This window comes from Salmo salar, chromosome 07, assembly GCF_965601325.2.
Source record: "Salmo salar chromosome 07, fSalSal1, whole genome shotgun sequence".
Taxonomy (NCBI): domain Eukaryota; kingdom Metazoa; phylum Chordata; class Actinopteri; order Salmoniformes; family Salmonidae; genus Salmo; species Salmo salar.
The window spans coordinates 27161503-27183330 of record NC_138297.1 but is presented as its reverse complement, the minus strand read 5'-3'; the positions used below and the strand labels follow the sequence as shown (position 1 = coordinate 27183330).

The window sequence follows — 21828 nt, the reverse complement described above, 5'->3', positions numbered from 1 at the left end:
TGTCAAGCTTTGAGGGAGTGTGCAATTGGCATGGTGACTGCAGGAATGTCCACCAGAGCTGAGAATGTAATGTTAATTTTTATAACATAAGCCACCTCCAATGTTGTTTTAGAGAATTGGGCAGTACATCCAACTGGCCTTACAACCACAGGTCATGTGTAACCACGCCAGCCCAGGACTTCCACATCCAGCTCATTCTGATTGGCTGGGCTTGGCTCCAAAGTTTTTTTTATTTTATTTTTACACAGTTATTTTATCAGGTGTGTTGACTGAGAACACATTCTCATATACAGCAACAACCTGGGGAATAGTTACAGGGGAGAGGAGGGAGATGAATGAGCCAATTGTAAGCTGGGGATGATTAGGTGGCCATGATGGTATGAGGGACAGCTTGGGAATTTATCCAGGACACCGGGGTTAACACCTCTACTCTTACGATAAGTGCCATGGGGTCTTTAGTGACCTCAGAGAGTCAGGACACATGTTTAACGTCCCATACGAAAGACGGCACCCTACACAGGGCAGTGTCCTGGGGCATTGGGATATTTTTTTAGACCAGAGGAAAGAGTGCCTCCTACTGGCCCTCCAACACCACTTCCAGCAGCATCTGGTCTCCCATCCAGGGACTGACCAGGACCAACCCTGCTCAGCTTCAGAAGCAAGCCAGCAGTGGGATGCAGGGTGGTATGCTGCTGGCAGTGGGTGAGCCTATGCCCTCCCAGGCCCACCCATGGCTGCGTCCCTGCCCAGTCATGTGAAATCCATAAATTAGGGCCTAATTCATTTATGTCCTTATATGAACTGTAACTCAGTAAAATTGTTGAAATTGTTGCATGTTGCGTTTATATTTTTGTTCAGTGTAGTAATTTGAAATAAGGTTGACTCACACAACTTTTGCTTGGAGGGATGATTGCAGAACAGAACTACAGATGATAAAGAATAACTCTGCTTAATCTATAGATTAATCCTTTCTGACTGCCTCTTGACGGCGAAGCGAGCGAGTTTCTTCACCCAGCCAGAGTGAGGGTTCAGGCAGATCTTCTCTCCACTCACCAGACCAGCACTGGAAAACAAGACACAGTCACTGTGGTTGTACAGACAGCTCAAGACACAGTCACTGTGGTTGTACAGACAGCTCAAGACACAGTCACTGTGGTTGTACAGACAGCTCAAGACACAGTCACTGTGGTTGTACAGACAGCTCAAGACACAGTCACTGTGGTTGTACAGACAGCTCAAGACACAGTCACTGTGGTTGTACAGACAGCTCAAGACACAGTCACTGTGGTTGTAAAGACAGCTCAAGACACAGTCACTGTGGTTGTACAGACAGCTCAAGACACAGTCACTGTGGTTGTACAGACAGCTCAAGACACAGTCACTGTGGTTGTACAGACAGCTCAAGACAGTCACTGTGGTTTTATAGACACTTCAAGATATTTTGGATGTTCATACTGTTTTCACTCTAAAAATAGACAGGAGATTGGGGTCATTGAGTTTGATACATGTACTCGTAACTTCATGGGAAATGGTCTAGAGGAATTGCTAACAAATGAAGCCCCTACTCCCTATGGACTTTGGTAGACCTGAGGGTTTTGGACCGGTTGAAAGCAATATGGCAACATTTCACCTGGCCAATCAGAGGTCAAGATGGATATACCACCATAGTGTTTACACCCATCCAGTCCTCTCAGATCTCCACAATTGCCTAGAGGGCAGGGGCTAGCAGCCAGTCTCAAATCAACACCTAACCCTCACCCGTGGCCCTAACCCTTTGATTCAGCAGATCTGTCAGGTCTAAGCAAAATGGTGGAAGCTCCGCCACTGCACTACTTATACCTACCCAGACCCAACAGATCTGGAAACATCAAGGGGTTAGGGCCAAGAGGGAGGGGTAGGGAGCTACAAGAGTTGCCTCGTTAATCCGCTGTATCTCTCACAGAACTAGATTCACTTTCTAGAATCTCACTCCCTTTCTCAGCTCTGACAGACATCTCTCCAGCGTTGCATGTCATTATTTCCTTATAGAATCATAGCCGCGCGAAGAGTTCTAGAGGAGCTGCAGCACCCCGGGTACATTTAAAAAAATGTGGGGGGAAAAAATGAGTTAGACTACTGCTGTGTGTTCAGAAATATATTAAATAATTCAGAATAGTGTAACAAACCTGTAAGGCCACCGAAACTCTCACATTGTTTGTTGACTAGCGTAAACAGTGTAGGACACCAATTTCCCATGGAATAGTCAAGTTGATAGTTTATATGGACGAACAGACAGTGCACCCCAGCAATGACCAGCCGCACGCAACGCCTTCCCCAAAAACTCTTCCTCAGCATGCCTCCCGCATCCTCACATACAGCAACTCATTTGCATAACATTGTGTGATCGGCTGAGAGACTTTTGAATGTAGCTGTAGAGTGTATCCCAAAAACAAGGCATAGCTTACAGTTGGGAATGCGCTGCAAATATGTCAATGAACAAACATCAGGCAGACAAAAAACAGCCCTTTCACAATATTTCAAATACAATCGCGGGAAAACACAGGTTGAAAAGCAATTGGCTCTTGTTGAAAAGAGAACATTCTAGAATCGGTCTGCTGTAGGCTACCAAAATATTTGATCAAGTTCCAAATATTGTTTTCCAAAGTAAAATGAGGGGAAAAGAGGCTTTTGGCACGAGCGCCTCAGCCATCACCAGCGAGTGGGCTGTGCATCGTTGGGTGAGTCAGTGAAACTGGAAAGCTTTTTTAGGACTATAATTTACTCCTCCCCCCCCCCCCCCCCCCCCGAGTTCCCAATTGTCTTGAATGCACTGGTCAGAAGTAGGAGATTTCCGAATTCTGAGGTCCCAGTTGTTTTGAACGCAGCATTAAAGATTACGCCAAAGTCTTCAGTCATGTAAAAGGATGTAGAATTGCATGAAATGCATTTATAAAAAAGCTAATATTTTCCTGGACCCTAGGCTACCTTTTTCCCATGTGTGCAATTTCTGTAATGCCTCTACTCTACTGCTCTATGCAAATGTGATGATATGCATGCAATGTTTGATTATAAAGGTAATTTTATTTTTCCTCATCCGGTACCTGCGTGCTCCCCAGGTTACCCCCCTCTCGTGCTCCCTTTTTGTTCTGGCACCTCCCGATTTACAAATGAAGCACTGCTATCCAGGCTTTATAAGATCTGACATGTGTCCGCAATGTAGTCGGGCAGGAACTCGACCATAGTGTCACTCACATGACCTCTGTGGTCTTGCAGCGTGGCCCTCTGGGAAGGATCTCGACGCTCTGTCTGGACTCCAGCTGATTGCACAGGCATTGTCTGTTGTAATCCCTCCCGATTGGGTGCATACCAAGAACAATTAATCAATATATTAGTTCCTACAATCCAAAGAGGTTTTGTTAAAAGATGTTTTCATTATTTTGTTTGTGTATTGGATAGAGACAGAGTCCAGTATTGCAACACAAAAGTGTTTGCTCGCTACAGTTCCTCATTCACATAAACACACACACACATTGTTGGAGGCGTCTAAGGAGCTGGCCCAATAAAAGTCAACATTAATGTCCAGTGTTTACGGATGATATTCAGTTGTAAACTGTCAAATGTTACGTACTTTTTCACATGTACTTTTTCACAGCTGCAGACTAACAGTGAAATGGTTACTTACAGGTATTTTCCAACAACGCAGAGTTAAAGATAAAACAAAATAGAAATAGCGAAACGAGGAATAAACGCATAGGGAATAATGAGTTGATGTGCAGGGGTACGAGGTAATGGTTCTACCCCCAAGCCATAAGACTGCTGAACAAGACTGCTAAATAGCAAATCAAATGGCTAGCCCGGACTACCTGTATTGACCCATTTTTGCACTAACTCCCTCTCACTGACTATACACACACTGGACTCTACCCACCCACTCATACTGACACCCCAACACAAACAACATCCATTTGATTAGCTATTTAGCAGTCTTGTTCAGCAGTCTTATGGCTTGGGGGTAGAACCAGCGGAGGCTGGTGACTTGAAATATTGAGGAGCATGGGAGACCCACCGTTATAGGCGAGTAACGCACGGAGACAACAAAGTGTGTTTCAAAAATCGTCAAAGACGAATTATTTTAACCTAAAGCATTTAATAAAGACATATAGAGTACCATATTATGGGGAATGGGAATGAGAGGGCTACTTACACCGTGTTGGAAAGGGATCACAGCAGTGATTGAATGAGGGTATGTGGCATGAGTTGAGGTGTTCAGAGGCTTGACCAGTGCAGGACAGGATTTGACTGGGAAGACAAAAAAACAATAACACAACACACTACGCAGTTAGACAAAAGAGCTAAGAATGAATTAGTCCAAGCAAGGAGTTAAATCATTGATGTGTAACAATGTGATTGTGTATGTGATTGACTCAACATACAGGAATGAGAGAAAATGTACAGGGGTACTCACAGTGCTTGGAGGGGAAGCATTCAATGTACCAGTGGAAGAGCGGGCACATGAGACATGGCTTCAGTTCATGTCAGGAGAAAGTTGACAAAGGTAGCAGAGTGGAGTAGTCATCATCTCTTAATCAGGGAACAGGAGGGGACTTAGCTGTAAATACAAATAGCAGATACATTCCATTACAGCTGCGCCATCGTAGGTTTGGACCACGAGTTTGTCTAACTTAAACTCAAGACATCTCAAAATTCATAAAGTCAAACAAAGACCGCGCATCTCGCCCACTTGTCACATCAAAGTATCTCAAGAAACATCCCTGAATAAAGCCCTGATCATCCACATACCTGACGATAACTGACAACTGCAATCAGACTGGTGGCACCATAGGTCCTAGAGCAGTGGGGCAATTTTTACCTCCTGGGGCCTGGAGTTTTTCCTTATGTTAACCTAACTAGGAAAACTCTGGACCCTATAAAGGTATGACAGTGATTAGCCTCTAGAGGACCCCTTCCCGCTCTGATCCCGCTAACGGGATTTATTGACAAGATACCATGGCGGGAAATTCAAAACTGCAAGAATCTAATAATTTCAATTTCTCAAACAATCAACTATTTTTCACCATTTGAAAGATAAACATCTCCTAAATCCAACCACATTGTCCGATTTCAAAGAGGCTTAACGGCGAAAGCATAAAGTTAGGTTATGTTAGGAGAGTACATTGAAAATAGCTGTGTGTAATGTTTTGTCAATTCAAAGACAGGCGTCACCAAAAGCAGAAAACCAGCTAAAATTATGCACTAACCTTTGACAATCTTCATCAGATGACACTCCTAGGACATTATGTTATACAATACATGCATTTTTTGTTCCATCAAGTTCATATTTATATCCAAAAACAGCATTTTACAGTGGCGGTGAAATTCAGATTTGTTTTTCCTCAAATGCTTCCGGTGAATTAGCGTTACAATTTACAAAATTACTATTCGAAAACATTGGTAAATTATAATATTGTCATTCAAATAATTATAGATTAACATCTCGTAAATGCTACCGCATTGCCAGATTTCAAAATAACTTTACTGGGAAATCACACTTTGCAATAAACGGGGTGCTATGCTAAGAACAATAGGCTAGGATATACAGGTTAGCACCATCTTGTAACCATCTAATATCAATAATACTATTGTAAATAATCCCTTACCTTTGATTATCTTCATCAGAAGGCACTTCCAGGAATCCCAGGTCCACAACAAATGTGGTTTCTTTTGACAAAGTTCATAATTTATGTCCAAATAACTCCAAGTTGTTCCATGTTGTTAGTGCGTTCAGTAGGCTCCTCAAAATGTAGGGCGGGGGGGAAAAGTCACGACGAAAAGTAAAAAAAAAAAATCTATTTACGTTCGTTCAAACATGTCAAACGTTGTTTAGCATCAATCTTTTGGGCCATTTTTAACGTGAAACATCAGTAATATTTCAACCCGACCTCTCCTGTGTCTTGAAAAACGTTTTGAAAAATGTCTCGCCTCACATGAACGCGCAGGTGCGCGCAATAATGAAGTGACGACATCCCAGGGACGTCAACTTCTCTTCCTTCTCATTCGTTCTCTGTTCACCATAGACGCTTCAAACAACTTTATAAAGATCGTTGACATCAAGTGGAAGCCGTAGGAAGTGCGAAATGAATCCTTTGTCACTGTGTGATCTATTAGCAATGACTCAAAAATAGTACAGCCACAAAATTCTCATTTCCTGCTTGTATTTTTCTCTGGTTTTTGCCTGCCATATGAGTTTTGTTATACTTACAGACACCATTCAAACAGTTTTAGAAAATTCAGAATGTTTTCTATCCAAATCTGTTAATAATATGCATATCCTAGCTTCTGAGTTGGTGTAGGAGGCAGTTAAAAATGGGCACATATTTTTTTCAAAATTCTCAATACTCGCGCTGGTACAGTAGCTAGCTAGTCATTTAAATTGGCCATTTATTTACATTTGCCTTGCTTTTACTGGACACAAAAATAAAGTTCTAAAACTAAGAAAACAATTTATAATATACCTCCTCAGTCTCTGGTAATTTGAAAAAAACTCATTTGAATTGAATAATATCCCAAAAATGTGTCACGATCACTTTTCACTCTTAAAGCAATGTCACCAAGTTTCTCAACACATAGAACCCCCATAACGCTCAGTGGCACAATCCCAATACAACAGGTTCGTTCTCTGATGCTAATTCTATGATTGGATGGACAACATGTCAGTTCTTCCTGCTAAAGCTTTGATTGGTTGGAGGACGTACTCCGGAGTGGTCATAATTACCATGTACACTACTGTTCAAAAGTTTGGGGTCACTTAGAAATGTCCTTGTTTTTGAAAGAAAAGCTATTTTTTTGTCCATTAAAATAACATCAAGTTGATCAAAAATACAGTGTAGACATTTAATGTTGTAAATGACTATTGTAGCTGGAAAAAGCAGATTTTTTTTAATGGAATATCTACATAGGCGTACAGAGGCCCATTATCAGCAACCATCACTCCTGTGTTCCAATGGCACGTTGTGTTAGCTAATCCAAGTTTATCATTTTAAAAGGCTAATTGATCATTAGAAAACCCTTTTGCAATTATGTTAGTACAGCTGAAAACTGTTGTTCTGATTAAAGAAGCGATAAAACTGGCCGCCTTTAGACTGGTTGAGTATCTGGAGCATTAATCTTTTATTTTTATTGGCTAGTCTGAGATATAGCTTTTTCTTTGCAAGTCTGCTTAGAAGGCATATTTGTCTTCAAATAAATCCAGAGTGAGTGCAAGAGACAGTGAGAGTGAGAGACAGCGAGAGAAAGTGGTTTTGGGTTGACATGAAACAGCCTGCATTGAATTCCAAGCTCAAGCAGACAGATGGGCAGCTCTTCTTCTATTTGCTAAACCACTTGATAAAACAAAAAGACCACAACACACTCATCCCACAACAGAATCATCCTTAGAGACCATTAGAGACCTACAGTAAAGCTGTCGTCCACGGGGTTGCATGTAAACGTGTATTACCATGAACACCGCAAGCATAACCATCATTCTGCTCACCTTTCTGTCCATCTTCTCATCAACTGAAGGTAAATAATCATTCATTACTTAATATTGTATACTTAAGGATGTATTTTATTACCTTACTGCATTTATAAGCTGGGTACTTTAATTTGAAGTTTTAGAAACTAATCAACATTCCAGTTGTGTGGGCGACTCTTTACATGACAGTGTTCTTATTACTGGGTTATTATCCATGTTTATACAAATTAATGACTAATGTAACTACTACACATTGTTATACTGTGTTTACAGCAGCAACCCTTACCCTAACTCTAGCTCTAACCCGTAACCATAGATGTATACACATGCAAGAAAAACACTGGAATTGAACCAAGAGATTTAAGACAAAGCCATTGTGCTTTCCACCCTACCTCTCTATAGGGATAAAGCAACCACTGGTTCTACGCTGCCTTTGCCCCAAAGTGCAGGCTGGTCTTATTCCGCTCAGGGATTTGAAGAGTGTGTGGCACCTCTCTCCTCGCCCACACTGTTCAAAGACTGAAGTCATGTGAGTGTATCCCTCCCTCAACTGATAAAGCAACATAACTGAGCATTTATAATCAGTAACCGGTATGATTATTAATCAATTTTGACAATGATCTTCTCCTCGGAATATGTAAAAATGTTGTCCCTCAAATGATAAATCGACACCTTGATAGTTTATCATTAGGTTAATTGTTTTGACAGTGATCTTCAGACTAAGTGTTAAAAACATGAAAAGTAACTTATGATTTAAATCAAGTTTAAGAATTTGCTCAAAGGGTACTGGTGCACATTTTGAAGTGAATTAAAGGGATAGTTTGTAATTCCTGACCTTGAAAGTAGTCTATGGATCATCTATGAACTACAGTGAGGGAAAAAAGTATTTGATCCCCTGCTGATTTTGTACGTTTTCCCAGTGACAAAGAAATTATCCGTCTATAATTTTAATGGTAGGTTTATTTGAACAGTGAGAGACAGAACAACAACAAAAAAATCCAGAAAAACACATGTCAAAAATGTTATAAAATGATTTGCATTTTAATGAGGGAAATAAGTATTTGACCCCTCTGCAAAACATGACTTAATACTTGGTGGCAAAACCCTTGTTGGCAATCAGAGGTCAGACGTTTCTTGTAGTTGGCCACCAGGTTTGCACACATCTCAGCAGGGATTTTGTTCCACTCCTCTTTGCAGATCTTCTCCAAGTCATTAAGGTTGAGGCTGACGTTTGGCAACTCGAACCTTCAGCTCCCTCCACAGATTTTCTATGGGATTAAGGTCTGGAGACTGGCTAGGCCACTCCAGGACCTTAATGTGCTTCTTCTTGAGCCACTCCTTTGTTGCCTTGGCTGTGTGTTTTGGGTCATTGTCATGCTGGAATGCCCATCCACGACCCATTTTCAATGCCCTGGCTGAGGGAAGGAGGTTCTCACCCAAGATTTGACAGTACATGGCCCCGTCCATCATCCCTTTGATGCAGTGAAGTTGTCCTGTCCCTTTAGCAGAAAAACACCCCCAAAAGCATAATGTTTCCACCTCCATGTCCCTGACGATGGGGATGGTGTTCTTGGGGTCATAGGCAGCATTCCTCCTCCTCCAAACACGGCGAGTTGAGTTGATGTCAAAGAGCTCCATTTTGGTCTCATCTGACCACAACACTTTCACCCAGTTGTCCTCTGAATCATTCAGATGTTCATTGGCAAACTTCAGATGGGCATGTATATGTGCTTTCTTGAGCAGGGGGACCTTGCGGACACTGCAGGATTTCAGTCCTTCACAGTGTAGTGTGTTACCAATTGTTTTCTTGGTGACTATGGTCCCAGCTGCCTTGAGATCATTGACAAGATCCTCCCGTGTAGTTCTGGGCTGATTCCTCACCGTTCTCACGATCATTGCAACTCCATGGGGTAAGTTCTTGCATGGAGCCCCAGGCCGAGGGAGATTGACAGTTCTTTTGTGTTTCTTCCATTTGCGAATAATCGCACCAACTGTTGTCACCTTCTCACCAAGCTGCTTGGCGATGGTCTTGTAGCCCATTCCAGCTTTGTGTAGATCTACAATCTTGTCCCTGACATCCTTGGAGAGCTCTTTGGTCTTGGCCATGGTGGAGAGTTTGGAATCTGATTGATTGATTGCTTCTGTGGACAGGTGTCTTTTATACAGGTAACAAACTGAGATTAGGAGCACTCCCTTTAAGAGTGTGCTCATAATCTCAGCTCGTTACCTATATAAAAAGACACCTGGGAGCCAGAAATCTTTCTGATTGAGTGGGGGTCAAATACTTATTTCCCTCATTAAAATGCAAATCATTTTATAACATTTTTGAAATGCATTTTCTGGATTTTTTTGTTGTTATTCTGTCTCTCACTGTTCAAATAAACCTACTATTAAAATTAAAGACTGATCATTTCTTTGTCAGTGGGCAAACGTACAAAATCAGCAGGGGATCAAATACTTTTTTCCCCTCACTGTATGCCTTTAATTATTTTCAGTGTCACACTCAAAAGTGGAGGTCAACTCTGCCTGGACCCAAAGAAACGTTTGGTGAAGATTCTGGTGGAGAGATCAACCAAAAGGTAATAACAATCCATAACTGAATAATACAGTCCATGGCAGTGCATTGCTGCCATTGCCTTGTGTTAGCAAAATCATAGCCTGGTCCCAGATTTCTTTGTGCTGTTATGCAAGACAGCACAACAGTTCTGGGACCAGGCTAGACAGATCATGGTTCATGATCAACATTTAGGAGAGATAGTCTACGGTCTACAGATGCTCTTAAAACCTCTTAAGGATTGGACCCTTTTTTTTCAATTTTCGCCTATAATGACATACCCAAATCTAACTGCCTGTAGCGCAGGACCTGAAGCAAGGATATGCATTTTTTTGATACCATTTGAAAGGAAACACTTTGAAGTTTGTAGAAATGTGAAATTAATGTAGGAGAAAGTAACACATTAGATCTGGTTAAAGATAATACAAAGAAAAACATGTTTCTTTTGTACCATCATCTTTGAAATGCAAGAGAAAGGCCATCAGGTATTATTCCAGCCCAGGTGCAATTTAGATTTTGGCCACTAGATGGCAGCAGTATATGTGCAAAGTTTTAGACTGATCAAGTTCATAATTGTGCACTCCCCTCAAACAATAGCATGGTATTCTTTCACTGTAATAGCTACTGTAAATTGGACAGTGCAGTTAGATTAACAATAATTTAAGTTTTCTCCCCATATCAGATATGTCTGTCGTGGGAATCTTTTTTGTTACTTACAACCTCATGCTAATCACATTAGTCTATGTTAGCTAATGGGGGGGGGGGAGATACCGATCCCGTAGAGGTAAAACAAAAGCAATGTCCTCAGCTAGTTTGACTTGTTTGTCTTCTATTTTGCAGAATGCAGGAAAGCAAACGTTCTAAAGAGGTTGGAAGCGTCACTCCTGCCCCGTTACACTTGTCAACCAAATGATGGACATGATTCAATAACTTGTCAACTAGACTGCCTGCCCAGTGCCCAATTCTGATGCATCCACTAGAATACTATGAATCCTATTGGGATTTTGCACTGGGAAATAATTATCTTGAGCGGAAGGGTACATTTCTCTATCCATGCATGACTTCATTGCTGTCTCATATCACACCCTAACATATCATGTTAAGTCTATTCATTGTTTTAGTATGTTTATTACATATAATATGTTTTACTACTTATATGTTCATTATATCTGCACCTGTGAAACACAGGTAGGGTCAGAAGGAGGAGTCCTTAAGAAGAGAGCTGCATATAGGTAACTGAAAATAGTCCTTTATAACAGGACTTAAAGACAGTGTCTGTCTATTGATGCTTTAATTTTATAACTTGTCCAAGCAAGCAAATAAAAACAACATGCATATCTGTTGACTGTCTCTGTATAATGTTCCACTTTCAGTCAAGCCTTTGGTTTCCAGGAAAAAAGCTCTATAGCAAAGACAATGGCACAGATATTGGCAAACTAATGTCGTCCCATATTTCCCACAATTCCCTATATAGCGCACTACTTTTGACCAGAGACCTATGGGCCCTTGTCAAACATAGCGCTCTATATAGAGAACAGGGTTGGATTGGGGATGCAGGCAGTGTGTTTGACGCCTTGACCTGTGATGACAATGTCTCACACAGTGCCTGCAGAAGCTGCCGCATGTGACTTACTGTTTAAGGTTATTACTAAAGACAATGAGGACAAGTCATTGCATCTTCTTTTGTATCCTGGCCAAAACCCCAATTTACCAAAACACAGAGGTCTTGGTATGGTGCCAATACTTTTTAAAGAAAAAGACTCATTGTGAGAACATAGAAATAGAATGAGCCCAGATTATTTGCTTTAGTTTTGTGGGAAGCACATGCAGAGAACAACATTTGGAGCTAGTTTCTCAGACACAGATACATCAAGCCTAGTCCTGGACTAAAAGTATTTTTAAATTGAGATTCTCCATTCATTTGAGCATGATTTTTTAGCCCCGAACTATGTTTAGACTGAATCTGTGTCTGGGAAACCAGCCCTGTGTGACAAATGACTTAACAGTTTTAAGAAGTATAGGTTCAACTTTTGTTCATATATTTATTTTCTGAGTTTAATGCCTTAGTAGAATACATATCTGCACGTCAGTTTATGTCATCAGACACACAGTATTTACCTTGTGTATGACTCCCAAAGTTGTTAGGTGTCCTGTGTTTTTCTGCACCTTTTATAGGCTTACACTGCTAAGTGTCTCCAACCCTAGATGGCCCCTGCTCTTTTCCTGACCTCTCTGCCTTGCAGGCACACGAGACAGACCAGCTCATGACTAGAGGTCGACCGATTATGACCGATTATGATTTTTCAACGCCGATACCGATTAACAAGGAGGACCAAAAAAAGGCCAATGCATCGGCCAATTTTTTTTATTTTTTTTTATAATAATGACAATTACAACAATACTGAATGAACACTTATTTTAACTTAATATAATACATCAATAAAATCAATTTAGCCTCAAATAAATAATGAAACATGTTCAATTTGGTTTAAATAAATGCAAAACAAAGTGTTGGAGAAGAAAGTAAAAGTGCAATATGTGCCATGTAAGAAAGCTAACGTTTAAGTGCCTTGCTCAGAACATGGGAACATATGAAAGCTGGTGGTTCCTTTTAACATGAGTCTTCAATATTCCTAGATAAGAAGTTTTAGGTTGTAGTTATTATAGGAATTATAGGACTATTTCTCTCTATACGATTTTGTATTTCATATACCTTTGACTATTGGATGTTCTTATAGGCACTTTAGTATTGCCAGTGTAACAGTATAGCTTCCGTCCCTCTCCTCGCTCCTACCTGGGCTCGAACCAGGAACACATCGACAACAGCCACCCTCGAAGCAGCGTTACCCATGCAGAGCAAGGGGAACAACTACTCCAAGTCTCAGAGCGAGTGACGTTTGAAACGCTATTAGCGCGCACCCCGCTAACTAGCTAGCCATTTCACATCGGTTACACCAGCCTAATCTTGGGAGTTGATAGGCTTGAAGGGGTGGGTATAATTTGTGGAACGTTCCAACAGGAATCTGTTCCAAAAAACGTCAAGTAAAAGGTTGCCAACCAACAACGCATACAAAGTAGCAACGCATACAAACCTAGCTAACTAGCTGCTGAATAGGCATCAACTCACCACGTAACTTATTCTTAATGTTTGTCCATAGGCAACCAGAGTGAGGACAGACATTTTTCGGAATAAACGTGATGAGTGAAAAATGCAATGAATTAGACCACTCCCTACCCGGTATCTTATTCTGCTGCTATACAACTTTGTATGCGTAGTTTTTTTGGCAATCTTGTTATTTACGAAGTTTTTGGAATAGATTCCTGTTGGAACGTTCCACAAATTATACCCACCCGGCTTGAAGTCATAAACAGCGCAATGCTTGAAGCACAGCGAAGAGCTGCTGGCAAAACGCACAAAAGTGCTGTTTGAATGAATGCTTACGAGCCTGCTATTGCCTACCACCGCTCAGTCAGACTGCTCTATCAAATCATAGACTTAATTATAATATAATAAACACACAGAAATACGAGCCTTAGGTCATTAATATGGTCGAACCTGGAAACTACTTGTGTATTGGTTTTAAAGAAAAGCATTGATGTTTATGGTTGGGTACATTGGTGCAACGACAGTGTTTTTTTTTCGCAAATGCGCTTGTTAAATCAACACCCGTTTGTCGAAGTAGGCTGTGATTCAATGAGAAATTAACAGGCACCGCATCGATTATATGCAACGCAGGACACGTTAGATAAACTAGTAATATCATCAACCATGTGTAGTTAACAAGTGATTATGTTAAGATTGATCGTTTTTTATAAGATAAGTTTAATGCTAGCTAGCAACTTACCTTGGCTTCTTGCTGCCCTCGCGTAACAGGTAGTCAGCCTGCCATGCAGGCTCCTCGTGGAGTGCAATGTGAGGCAGGTGGTTAGAGCGTTGGACTAGTAACCGGAAGGTTGCAAAAACGAATCCTCGAATCCCCCCTGAACAAGGCAGTTAACCCCCGTTCCTAGGCCGTCATTGAAAATAAGAATGTGTCCTTAATCTGACTTGCCTAGTTAAATAAAGGTGTAAAATAAAATGTAAAAAAAATTACAAATTAAAATTAAAACACTTTTTTTTTTTTATCAAAAAAATAAATACAACATTTGGCAAATCGGTGGTCGAAAATACCGATTGTTATGAAAACTTGAAAATCGGCCCTAATTAAAATCGGCCATTCTGATTAATTGGTCGACCTCTACTCATGACTACATTTTGGTAAACATGGTGTGAACACACACACACACACACACACACTTGCGGCAGGGACTTTCCTGAAGAAACCTCCATCTGTTATTGTTGAGGGAGCTACAGTACATGCCTTTAGAAACCATCACATCATCACCCGCCTGCCCATCACCACTAGACAGGTTAACATTTTATTTCATTGTATTTCTTTAACTTTTATTTAACCCCAGGAAGTCCCATCAAGGTTACAAGGCCTCTTTACCACCTCTTTATCATGAAGCTGTGTTTCCTGCTGGCTCTAGTGGGCACCTACTATATATTCTTTGCCAACGGTAAGACCCAAATATAGAAACATTCTATATAGAAATGTTATTTAGAACAAGCATGCCTCTCTGACATGTGGAATAAGGAATCACCTTTGCTCTATTTGTGACATTTCTATCTGCAAAGACCCACAACGTTTGCCTAACTGTGTTGGCCTACATTTGTTTCTATCTCCATCTACATTATTGTATAGTTTTGTTTATGTACTGTAATGTATAGAGCGAGATGGCATTAATGGCTTCTATGCTCCTCATAGTCAAACAAGTTCATGTGTAGAGGATCACATCACACCCTGTGGTCATCCTATGTATATACACAATAATACAGTCTGTCTAAAGTCTGGAACTAACAGGACCCGGAATAGCTTCTACCAGTGGATGCTCCTCAGAGGAGGAAGGGGAGGACCATCCTCCTCAGTGAAATTTCATAAAAGTAAAAATAGTGAAACATTTAAAAAGTTATCCTTTTAAGATAAAACAATATTAAATATATTGATATGTCACCAAATAATTGATTAAATAAAAAATATGATAAGTTGCAATGAAGGTCTACAGTAACTTGAACAGCACTGTCTGGGGTAGCACCTTGGTGGACAGCAAGCTTCCGTCCTACTCTGGCTACATTGACTTCAATACAATACCTAGGAGGCTCGTAGGTCTCACCCCTTCCATAGACATCATGGTAATTATGACCACTTCCGGAGGATGTCCTCCAACCAATCAAAGCTTTTGCAGGAAGAACTGACATGTTGTCCATCCAATCATAGAATTAGGATCAGAGAATTAACCTATTGATTTGTATTGGGATTGTGCCAGAGAGCGTAATGGGGGTTCTGTTGAGAAGCTTGGTGCCATTATTGGATAGAGATTAAGAGTGAAAAGTGATAGTTCAGCATTTTTGGGATATTATTCAATTCAAATTAGTTTTTTCAAATTACAGGAGACTGAGGAGGTATATTATAAATAGTTTTCTTAGTTTTAGAACTTTATTTTTGTGTCCAGTAAAGGCAATTTATTTAAATTTGCCTTGCTAACTTAAATGGCTAGCTGGCTACTGTACCAGCGCAAGTGTGCAGTTTTCTGCGCCAGAATGGTAGAATAGCCAACGCTGCTGAAAATGTTGGGTTCGTGGACTTTTTGTCGAAAAACCCCTTTCATTCTCTGGGGTACACGGAAAAGGTGTGAATTAAAAGCGAGGATCGACCTCTGCCTGAGATCAGTTTCATGAAGAAGAACGAAAAGGTGAGGGCGTTCAATACCACCTGATCAAATATATAGATTGTTAAAACCTCTTCGGGATCACGGACCGCTAGCGGTCCACCTGCGACAACATCCTGTGAAATTGCAGAGCGACAAATTCAAAATAAGAAAATCGAAATATTAAACATTCATGAAAATACAAGTGTCTTACATCATTTAAAAACTTTACTTCTTGTTAATCCAACCACATTGTCAGATTTCAAAAACGCTTTACGGCGAAAGCATACCATGCGATTATCTGAGGACAGCGCCCCACATCAAAATACTTTTTCAACCAGCACCGGCTTCACAAAAATCACAAATAGTGATAAAATAAATCACTTACCTTTGAAGATCTTCCTTTGTTTGCAATCCCAAGGGTCCCAGCTACACAATGAATGTTCGTTTTGTTCGATAAACTCCTTTATATCCAAAAAAGTCAGTCTAGTTGGCGCCATTGATTTCAGTAATCCACACGTTTAACATGCATACAAAGGAATCCAAAAAGCTACCGGTGAACTTCATCCAAACAAGTCAAACACTGTTTTTAATTAGTCCTCAGGTCCCCTAATATGTAAATAAATGATAATATTTCAGATGGAAAGAACGGTGTTCAATAGAAAAGTAAACTAACGAAGAGCGCGCCCTCGTTCATGCACGCCAAAAGTCAACCTGTCCTGATGAGAACACCTTGGATAAACTACAACTACTTGTTCGTTTTTCAAGAAACAAGCCTGAAACCCTTTCTAAAGACTGTTGACATCTAGTGGAAGCCATAGGAACTGCAACCTGGGTCCAATGTATTTGTATATCCCATAGGCTAGCATTGAAAAGGCCTGTGACCTCAAAAAAAAAGAAGGATTTTCCTCGGGTTTCCGCCTGCCATATCAGTTCTGTTATACTCAGACATTATTTTAACAGTTTTAGAAACGTCAGAGTGTTTTCTATCCAATTGTATGCATATCCTAGCTTCTGGGCCTGAGTAACAGGAAATTCAGGATACTGCCCCCTAGCCTTAAGGAAGCCTTTCATCAAGCCGCCTGTATTGCTCGTCTTGCCTGTGTTTTTGGGCTTGCAATAATTTGCTTTTAGAGGGATACGACGAGATGTAAAGTTCCACCGACAAGGGCAACTATAAGGAGCTTGTAGAGGTAATTGCACGTTACGATGCTTTACTTGCTGAATTTATCGAACTATCGACTGTCTTTTCTGGGATGTCGAAAACAATTCCGAATGATTCCAGCACATCATCCATTAAAAGATTAAAGAGAGTCTGACGCAGCGCATTCTTTCGTGTGTGCTCAAGTAGGCTTTCCACTTTCCTCTGGTATTTATTTATCATAGATGATAACACAATCACTCCGGACAGACACAATCAAAAACTCATGATATATGTGTTGCAGCAGCCTAAACTACACCTAAACATTAGAAATCTGACATGCTGTATGGCATGAAAACGAGACTATTTTTCAGTCTCATCAACTGTAGGCTAGCTGCATATCAAATAACATTTATTTATATAGACCTTCGTACATCAGCTGATATCTCAAAGTGCTGCGGAGCGTTTTGAGGAGGAATTGGTTAGTAAAAGAAAAAGCATTGGCTCAGTAATTTGGAGATGGTTCGGATTCAAAGTATCAGATGAGCAACAAAATCACGTTATATGTAGGCAGTGCCATAAAAAAGTTACAGCCAGGGGTGGAAGCACTACAAATCTTTTTCACCACCTAAAACAGTGGCACAAACTGCAATACGAAGAGTGTGTGAAACTGCGCGCTGCAGAAGCCCCAGACGCAAGCCGTCGACAACCCGAAAAAGCTCCAGCCCCGAAACAAAGCTCACTGCAAACTTCATTTTCCCGCAGTGTGCCTTATGAAAAGAAAATTGGCAAGTGGTGTACTATAACTAAAGCGGTGTCCTATCACATTGCTAAAGATATGGTCCCTGTTGCAACTGTGGAACAAGTCGGATTCAAAAAGCTACTGAAAACTATGGACCCGAGATATGAGCTTCCCAGTCGCAACTACTTTGCACGAGAAGCACTGCCACAAATGTACACTGACGTCAGGCACCTTATGGAGCGTTGATTTCAAAAAAGGTACTCCTGTTGTTATACAGTGTTTATGTTTACATGTTATTGTTATTTGAACAGCTGAGCATTTAATCTGAACCAGGTGAAGAGCCCTGTTTATTATTTATTCATTTGATTTTTCAACTGTTCACTGAAATAGCCGGTTTCAATAAAACTACTTGAGACATGTCATATCTGGCTTTGACTTTGACTGAACATTTGCTCTCACTTTGCGGAAAAAATATTGGGATATATATCTTATATCGATATTCAGCCTAAATATATCGGGATATGACTTTTGGTCCATATCGCCCAGCCCTAGGTGCAGTGATCTGTGAGCTGCTCTGACAGCTGGTGCTTGAAGCTAGTGAGGGAGATATGAGTCTCCAGCTTCAGTGATTTTTGCAGTTCGTTCCAGTCATTGGCAGCAGAGAACTGGAAGGAAAGGAGGCCAAATGAGGAACTGGCTTTGGGGGTTACCAGTGAGATATGCCTGCTGGAGTGCGTGCTACGGGTGGGTGCTGCTATGGTGACCAGTGAGCTGAGATAAGGCGGGCTTTACCTAGCAGAGACTTGTAGATAGCCTGTAGCCAGTGGGTTTGGCGACGAATATGAAGTGAGGGCCAACCAACGAGAGCGTACAGGTCGCAGTGGTGGGTAGTGTATGGGGCTTTGGTGACAAAACGGATGGCACTGTGATAGACTGCATCCAATTTGTTGAGTAGAGTGTTGGAGGCTATTTTATAGATGACATTGCCGAAGTCGAGGATCGGTAGGATGGTCAGTTTTACGAGGGTATGTTTGGCAGCATGAGTGAAGGATGATTTGTTGCGATATAGGAAGCCGATTCTAGATTTAATTTTGGATTGGAGATGCTTAATGTGGGTCTGGAAGGAGAGTTTACAGTCTAACCAGACACCTAGGTATTTGTAGTTGTCCACGTATTCTAAGTCAGAGCCGTCCAGAGTAGTGATGCTGGACGAGCGGGCAGGTGCGGGCAGCAATCGGTTGAAGAGCATGCATTTAGTTTTACTTGTATTTAAGAGCAGTTGGAGGACACGGAAGGAGAGTTGTATGGCATTGAAGCTCGTCTGGAGGTTAGTTAACAGTGTCCAAAGAGGGGCCAGAAGTATACAGAATGGTGTCGTCTGCGTAGAGGTGGATCAGAGAATCACCAGCAGCAAGAGCGACATCATTGATGTATACAGAGAAGAGTGTCGGCCTGAGAATTGAACCCTGTGGCACCCCCATAGAGACTGCCAGAGGTCCGGACAACAGGCCCTCCGATTTGACACACTGAACTCTATCAGAGAAGTAGTTGGTAAACCAGGCGAGGCAATTATTTGAGAAACCAAGACTGTCGAGTCTGCCAATAAGAATGTGGTGATTGACAGAGTCGAAAGCCTTGGCCAAGTCGATGAATACGGCTGCACAGTAATGTCTCTTATCGATGGCGGTTATGATGTCGTTTAGGACCTTGAGCGTGGCTGAGGTGCACCCATGACCAGCTCTGAAACCAGATTGCATAGCGGAGAAGGTACGGTGGGATTCGAAATGTATTCCAGTTCCCGCCAATATCCAGAAATTTCGCACAGCCATTGAAGAGCAGTGGGACAACATTCCACAGGCCACAATCAACAGCCTGATCAACTCTATGCGAAGATGTGTTTCGCTGCATTAGTCGAATGGTGTTCAGACCAGATGCTAACTGGTTTTGTGGTCCATGACCCTACTATTTTTTTCTTTTTAAAAGGTATCTGTGAACAACAGATGCATATCTGTATTCCCAGTCATGTGAAATCCAAGGATTTGCGGCCAAATGTATTTATTTAAAATTGACTGATATGCCTTTTTTACTTGAACGCAGTAAAATCTTTGAAATTGTTGCTTTTATATTTTTTTAAGTGTAATTATAAATATGGCGTCAAAATGTTGAAAATCTGATTTCCCCCTAGCTGATCATTGTCTGCAGCCGGCTCTGATCGTAGTGTAATGAAATAGGCAGACAGAGTGAGCTTGTCCTGTGGTGTTATGTGAATCCCCAACCTTCATGCCCGTAGCCCTGAGTGGCTTCAATTGTGCCACCAAAGCATGCTGAAATGGCAAAGTCGATATCCACGTTTACAAACACAGGGTCGCTACAGTTGTTATTTTTGGTCGTAAACATTATTTTGAGTTCATTCTATGAGGGGGTAAACAGGTTCAATTTATTTGACACTGCAAAGGGAGGGTCCTGTTGGGGGGGGGGGGGGGGGGGGTGCATAATGTTTTTAGGACAGCTTGAGTTGAGGACCAGCCCCTCCCCTCCAGTTAATTTCAATCGGTCCCTAAATGATTAAAATGTAAATCTGTGTGTGTGCAGAGATACACACTTGTTCCTCTCAGATAGTCCTGGTGAAATCTGGTCCTTATTCCAGTAATCGTATGACATCTATTGGCCTATTTGGGAATTGAACATGTGTACTGTATTTATTCCGTATTTGTTATGGAGCCAAGGACCAGGGAGCGATACAAGGCAATCGGGCAGACTGAAGGAACACCAAACAGAACACCAAGCCAGGTAGAACATTGAGATGATGGAAGTAACACTGAATTAAATTAGAATAATGTAGAAAGACTGACAAAGGCTAAATTCAGACTAGGTTAACTTATTTTCATTTCACCAGTTTGCTGTAATCATTTATATATAAAAAAAAATGAATACCTGAATGGATAGATGTATACATTACTGATAAATAACAAGTAATTCAGTGTCACACAGCAGAATAGCCTATGGTAGAAAAATGACAAAATATAAAATAAAGTGACAAAACTAACCCAAGTTTCCTGTAATAATTGATAACATCTTTTGCATACGTAAATGGATAACTATATAATGAGTTATTGATCACTAAGAATTCAATGTCACATAGCAGAATATGGTAGGAAAATACATAATACAACAAAATATAAAATGAAAGTGACAAAACGATCAAATAAAGTATATGCTTACAATATTATTCAGTGTAAAGGGTAATATTCAAAACCCAACACTGTTTATCTTCAACTATAACACTGGTGTCAAGCTTCAACCACAGTTGTTTTCTGAACAGCTTGTTGACTTTTCCCTGAGCTTGTTGTGTGCAGCTAGTACATCTTTCTGAACACTGTACTTATTATTTGTAAAATGCTTCACCCCTCTGAACGCATCTCTAGAGTAAACCCTCTCAAGTAGCCTCACTGCTTAGTCATTTTGCCGGTAAGCTGCACTGATAACGCCAACCGTATAACTGAGGTACTGTAGCCTAGCAGCCTACTGGTTAAAGTGCATGGTGTCCTATTCTTGGTGGGGTTGGAATATGAAGGACACTGTCCGGACTTGTTGTGCATGTTCTCATTACTGAATTGACTGTATCCCGGTGGTTATCAATATTGTGATATTTCTCATTAAGGCTGCTATGCTACTTGAAATAAAAAATAAATAAAAAAACATTTAAAACTTGGATGAAAACACCACGACATTCTAACGGGCGACACCGTCTCTGATCCTGCTTCAGCTCGCAAGTCTCACAGCTAATACACGCGGAGAAAATTATTCATTTTTTGGCTCTGGGGAAGAGGCGTTCTATTCGGTCGCGCAGCCTCAGCCTACTTCATTACACACAACACACAAACAAGTTCTGGTCAGGGTGTGATGGCTCTTCACCAAAAAAGTGTCTATTTCTCTCACGAACTGGTAGAATTGAACTTGGGCGCGAGGTTCTTCCGCACAAAATGTTGTCCAGCAGGGCTTGTTTCTGGTAGGACTTGGCTTTGTTGTTCACCTCCCTCTATGCGGGGTGATAAGAGACTTTATAAAGCCTCGATAACCGTACCACCGTGTGGCTGCCTTTACACTGAACCCAGACCGGCTGGGCACGTGCATAAATGTATTTTGTCCAC

General features: G+C 41.1%; 1 protein-coding gene across 1 annotated transcript; it reads right to left on the bottom strand.

The window, feature by feature from the left end:
* Window positions 1-731: 731 nt before the first annotated feature.
* On the bottom strand, window positions 732-3359 carry cxcl19 (chemokine (C-X-C motif) ligand 19; the record flags this gene model as incomplete). Its single annotated transcript, XM_014207081.3, has 2 exons — window positions 732-1063; window positions 3232-3359. Coding segments are annotated over 2 exons (237 nt in total), but the record flags the coding sequence as incomplete, so codon positions are not given.
* Between the last annotated feature and the right edge of the window lie 18469 nt (window positions 3360-21828).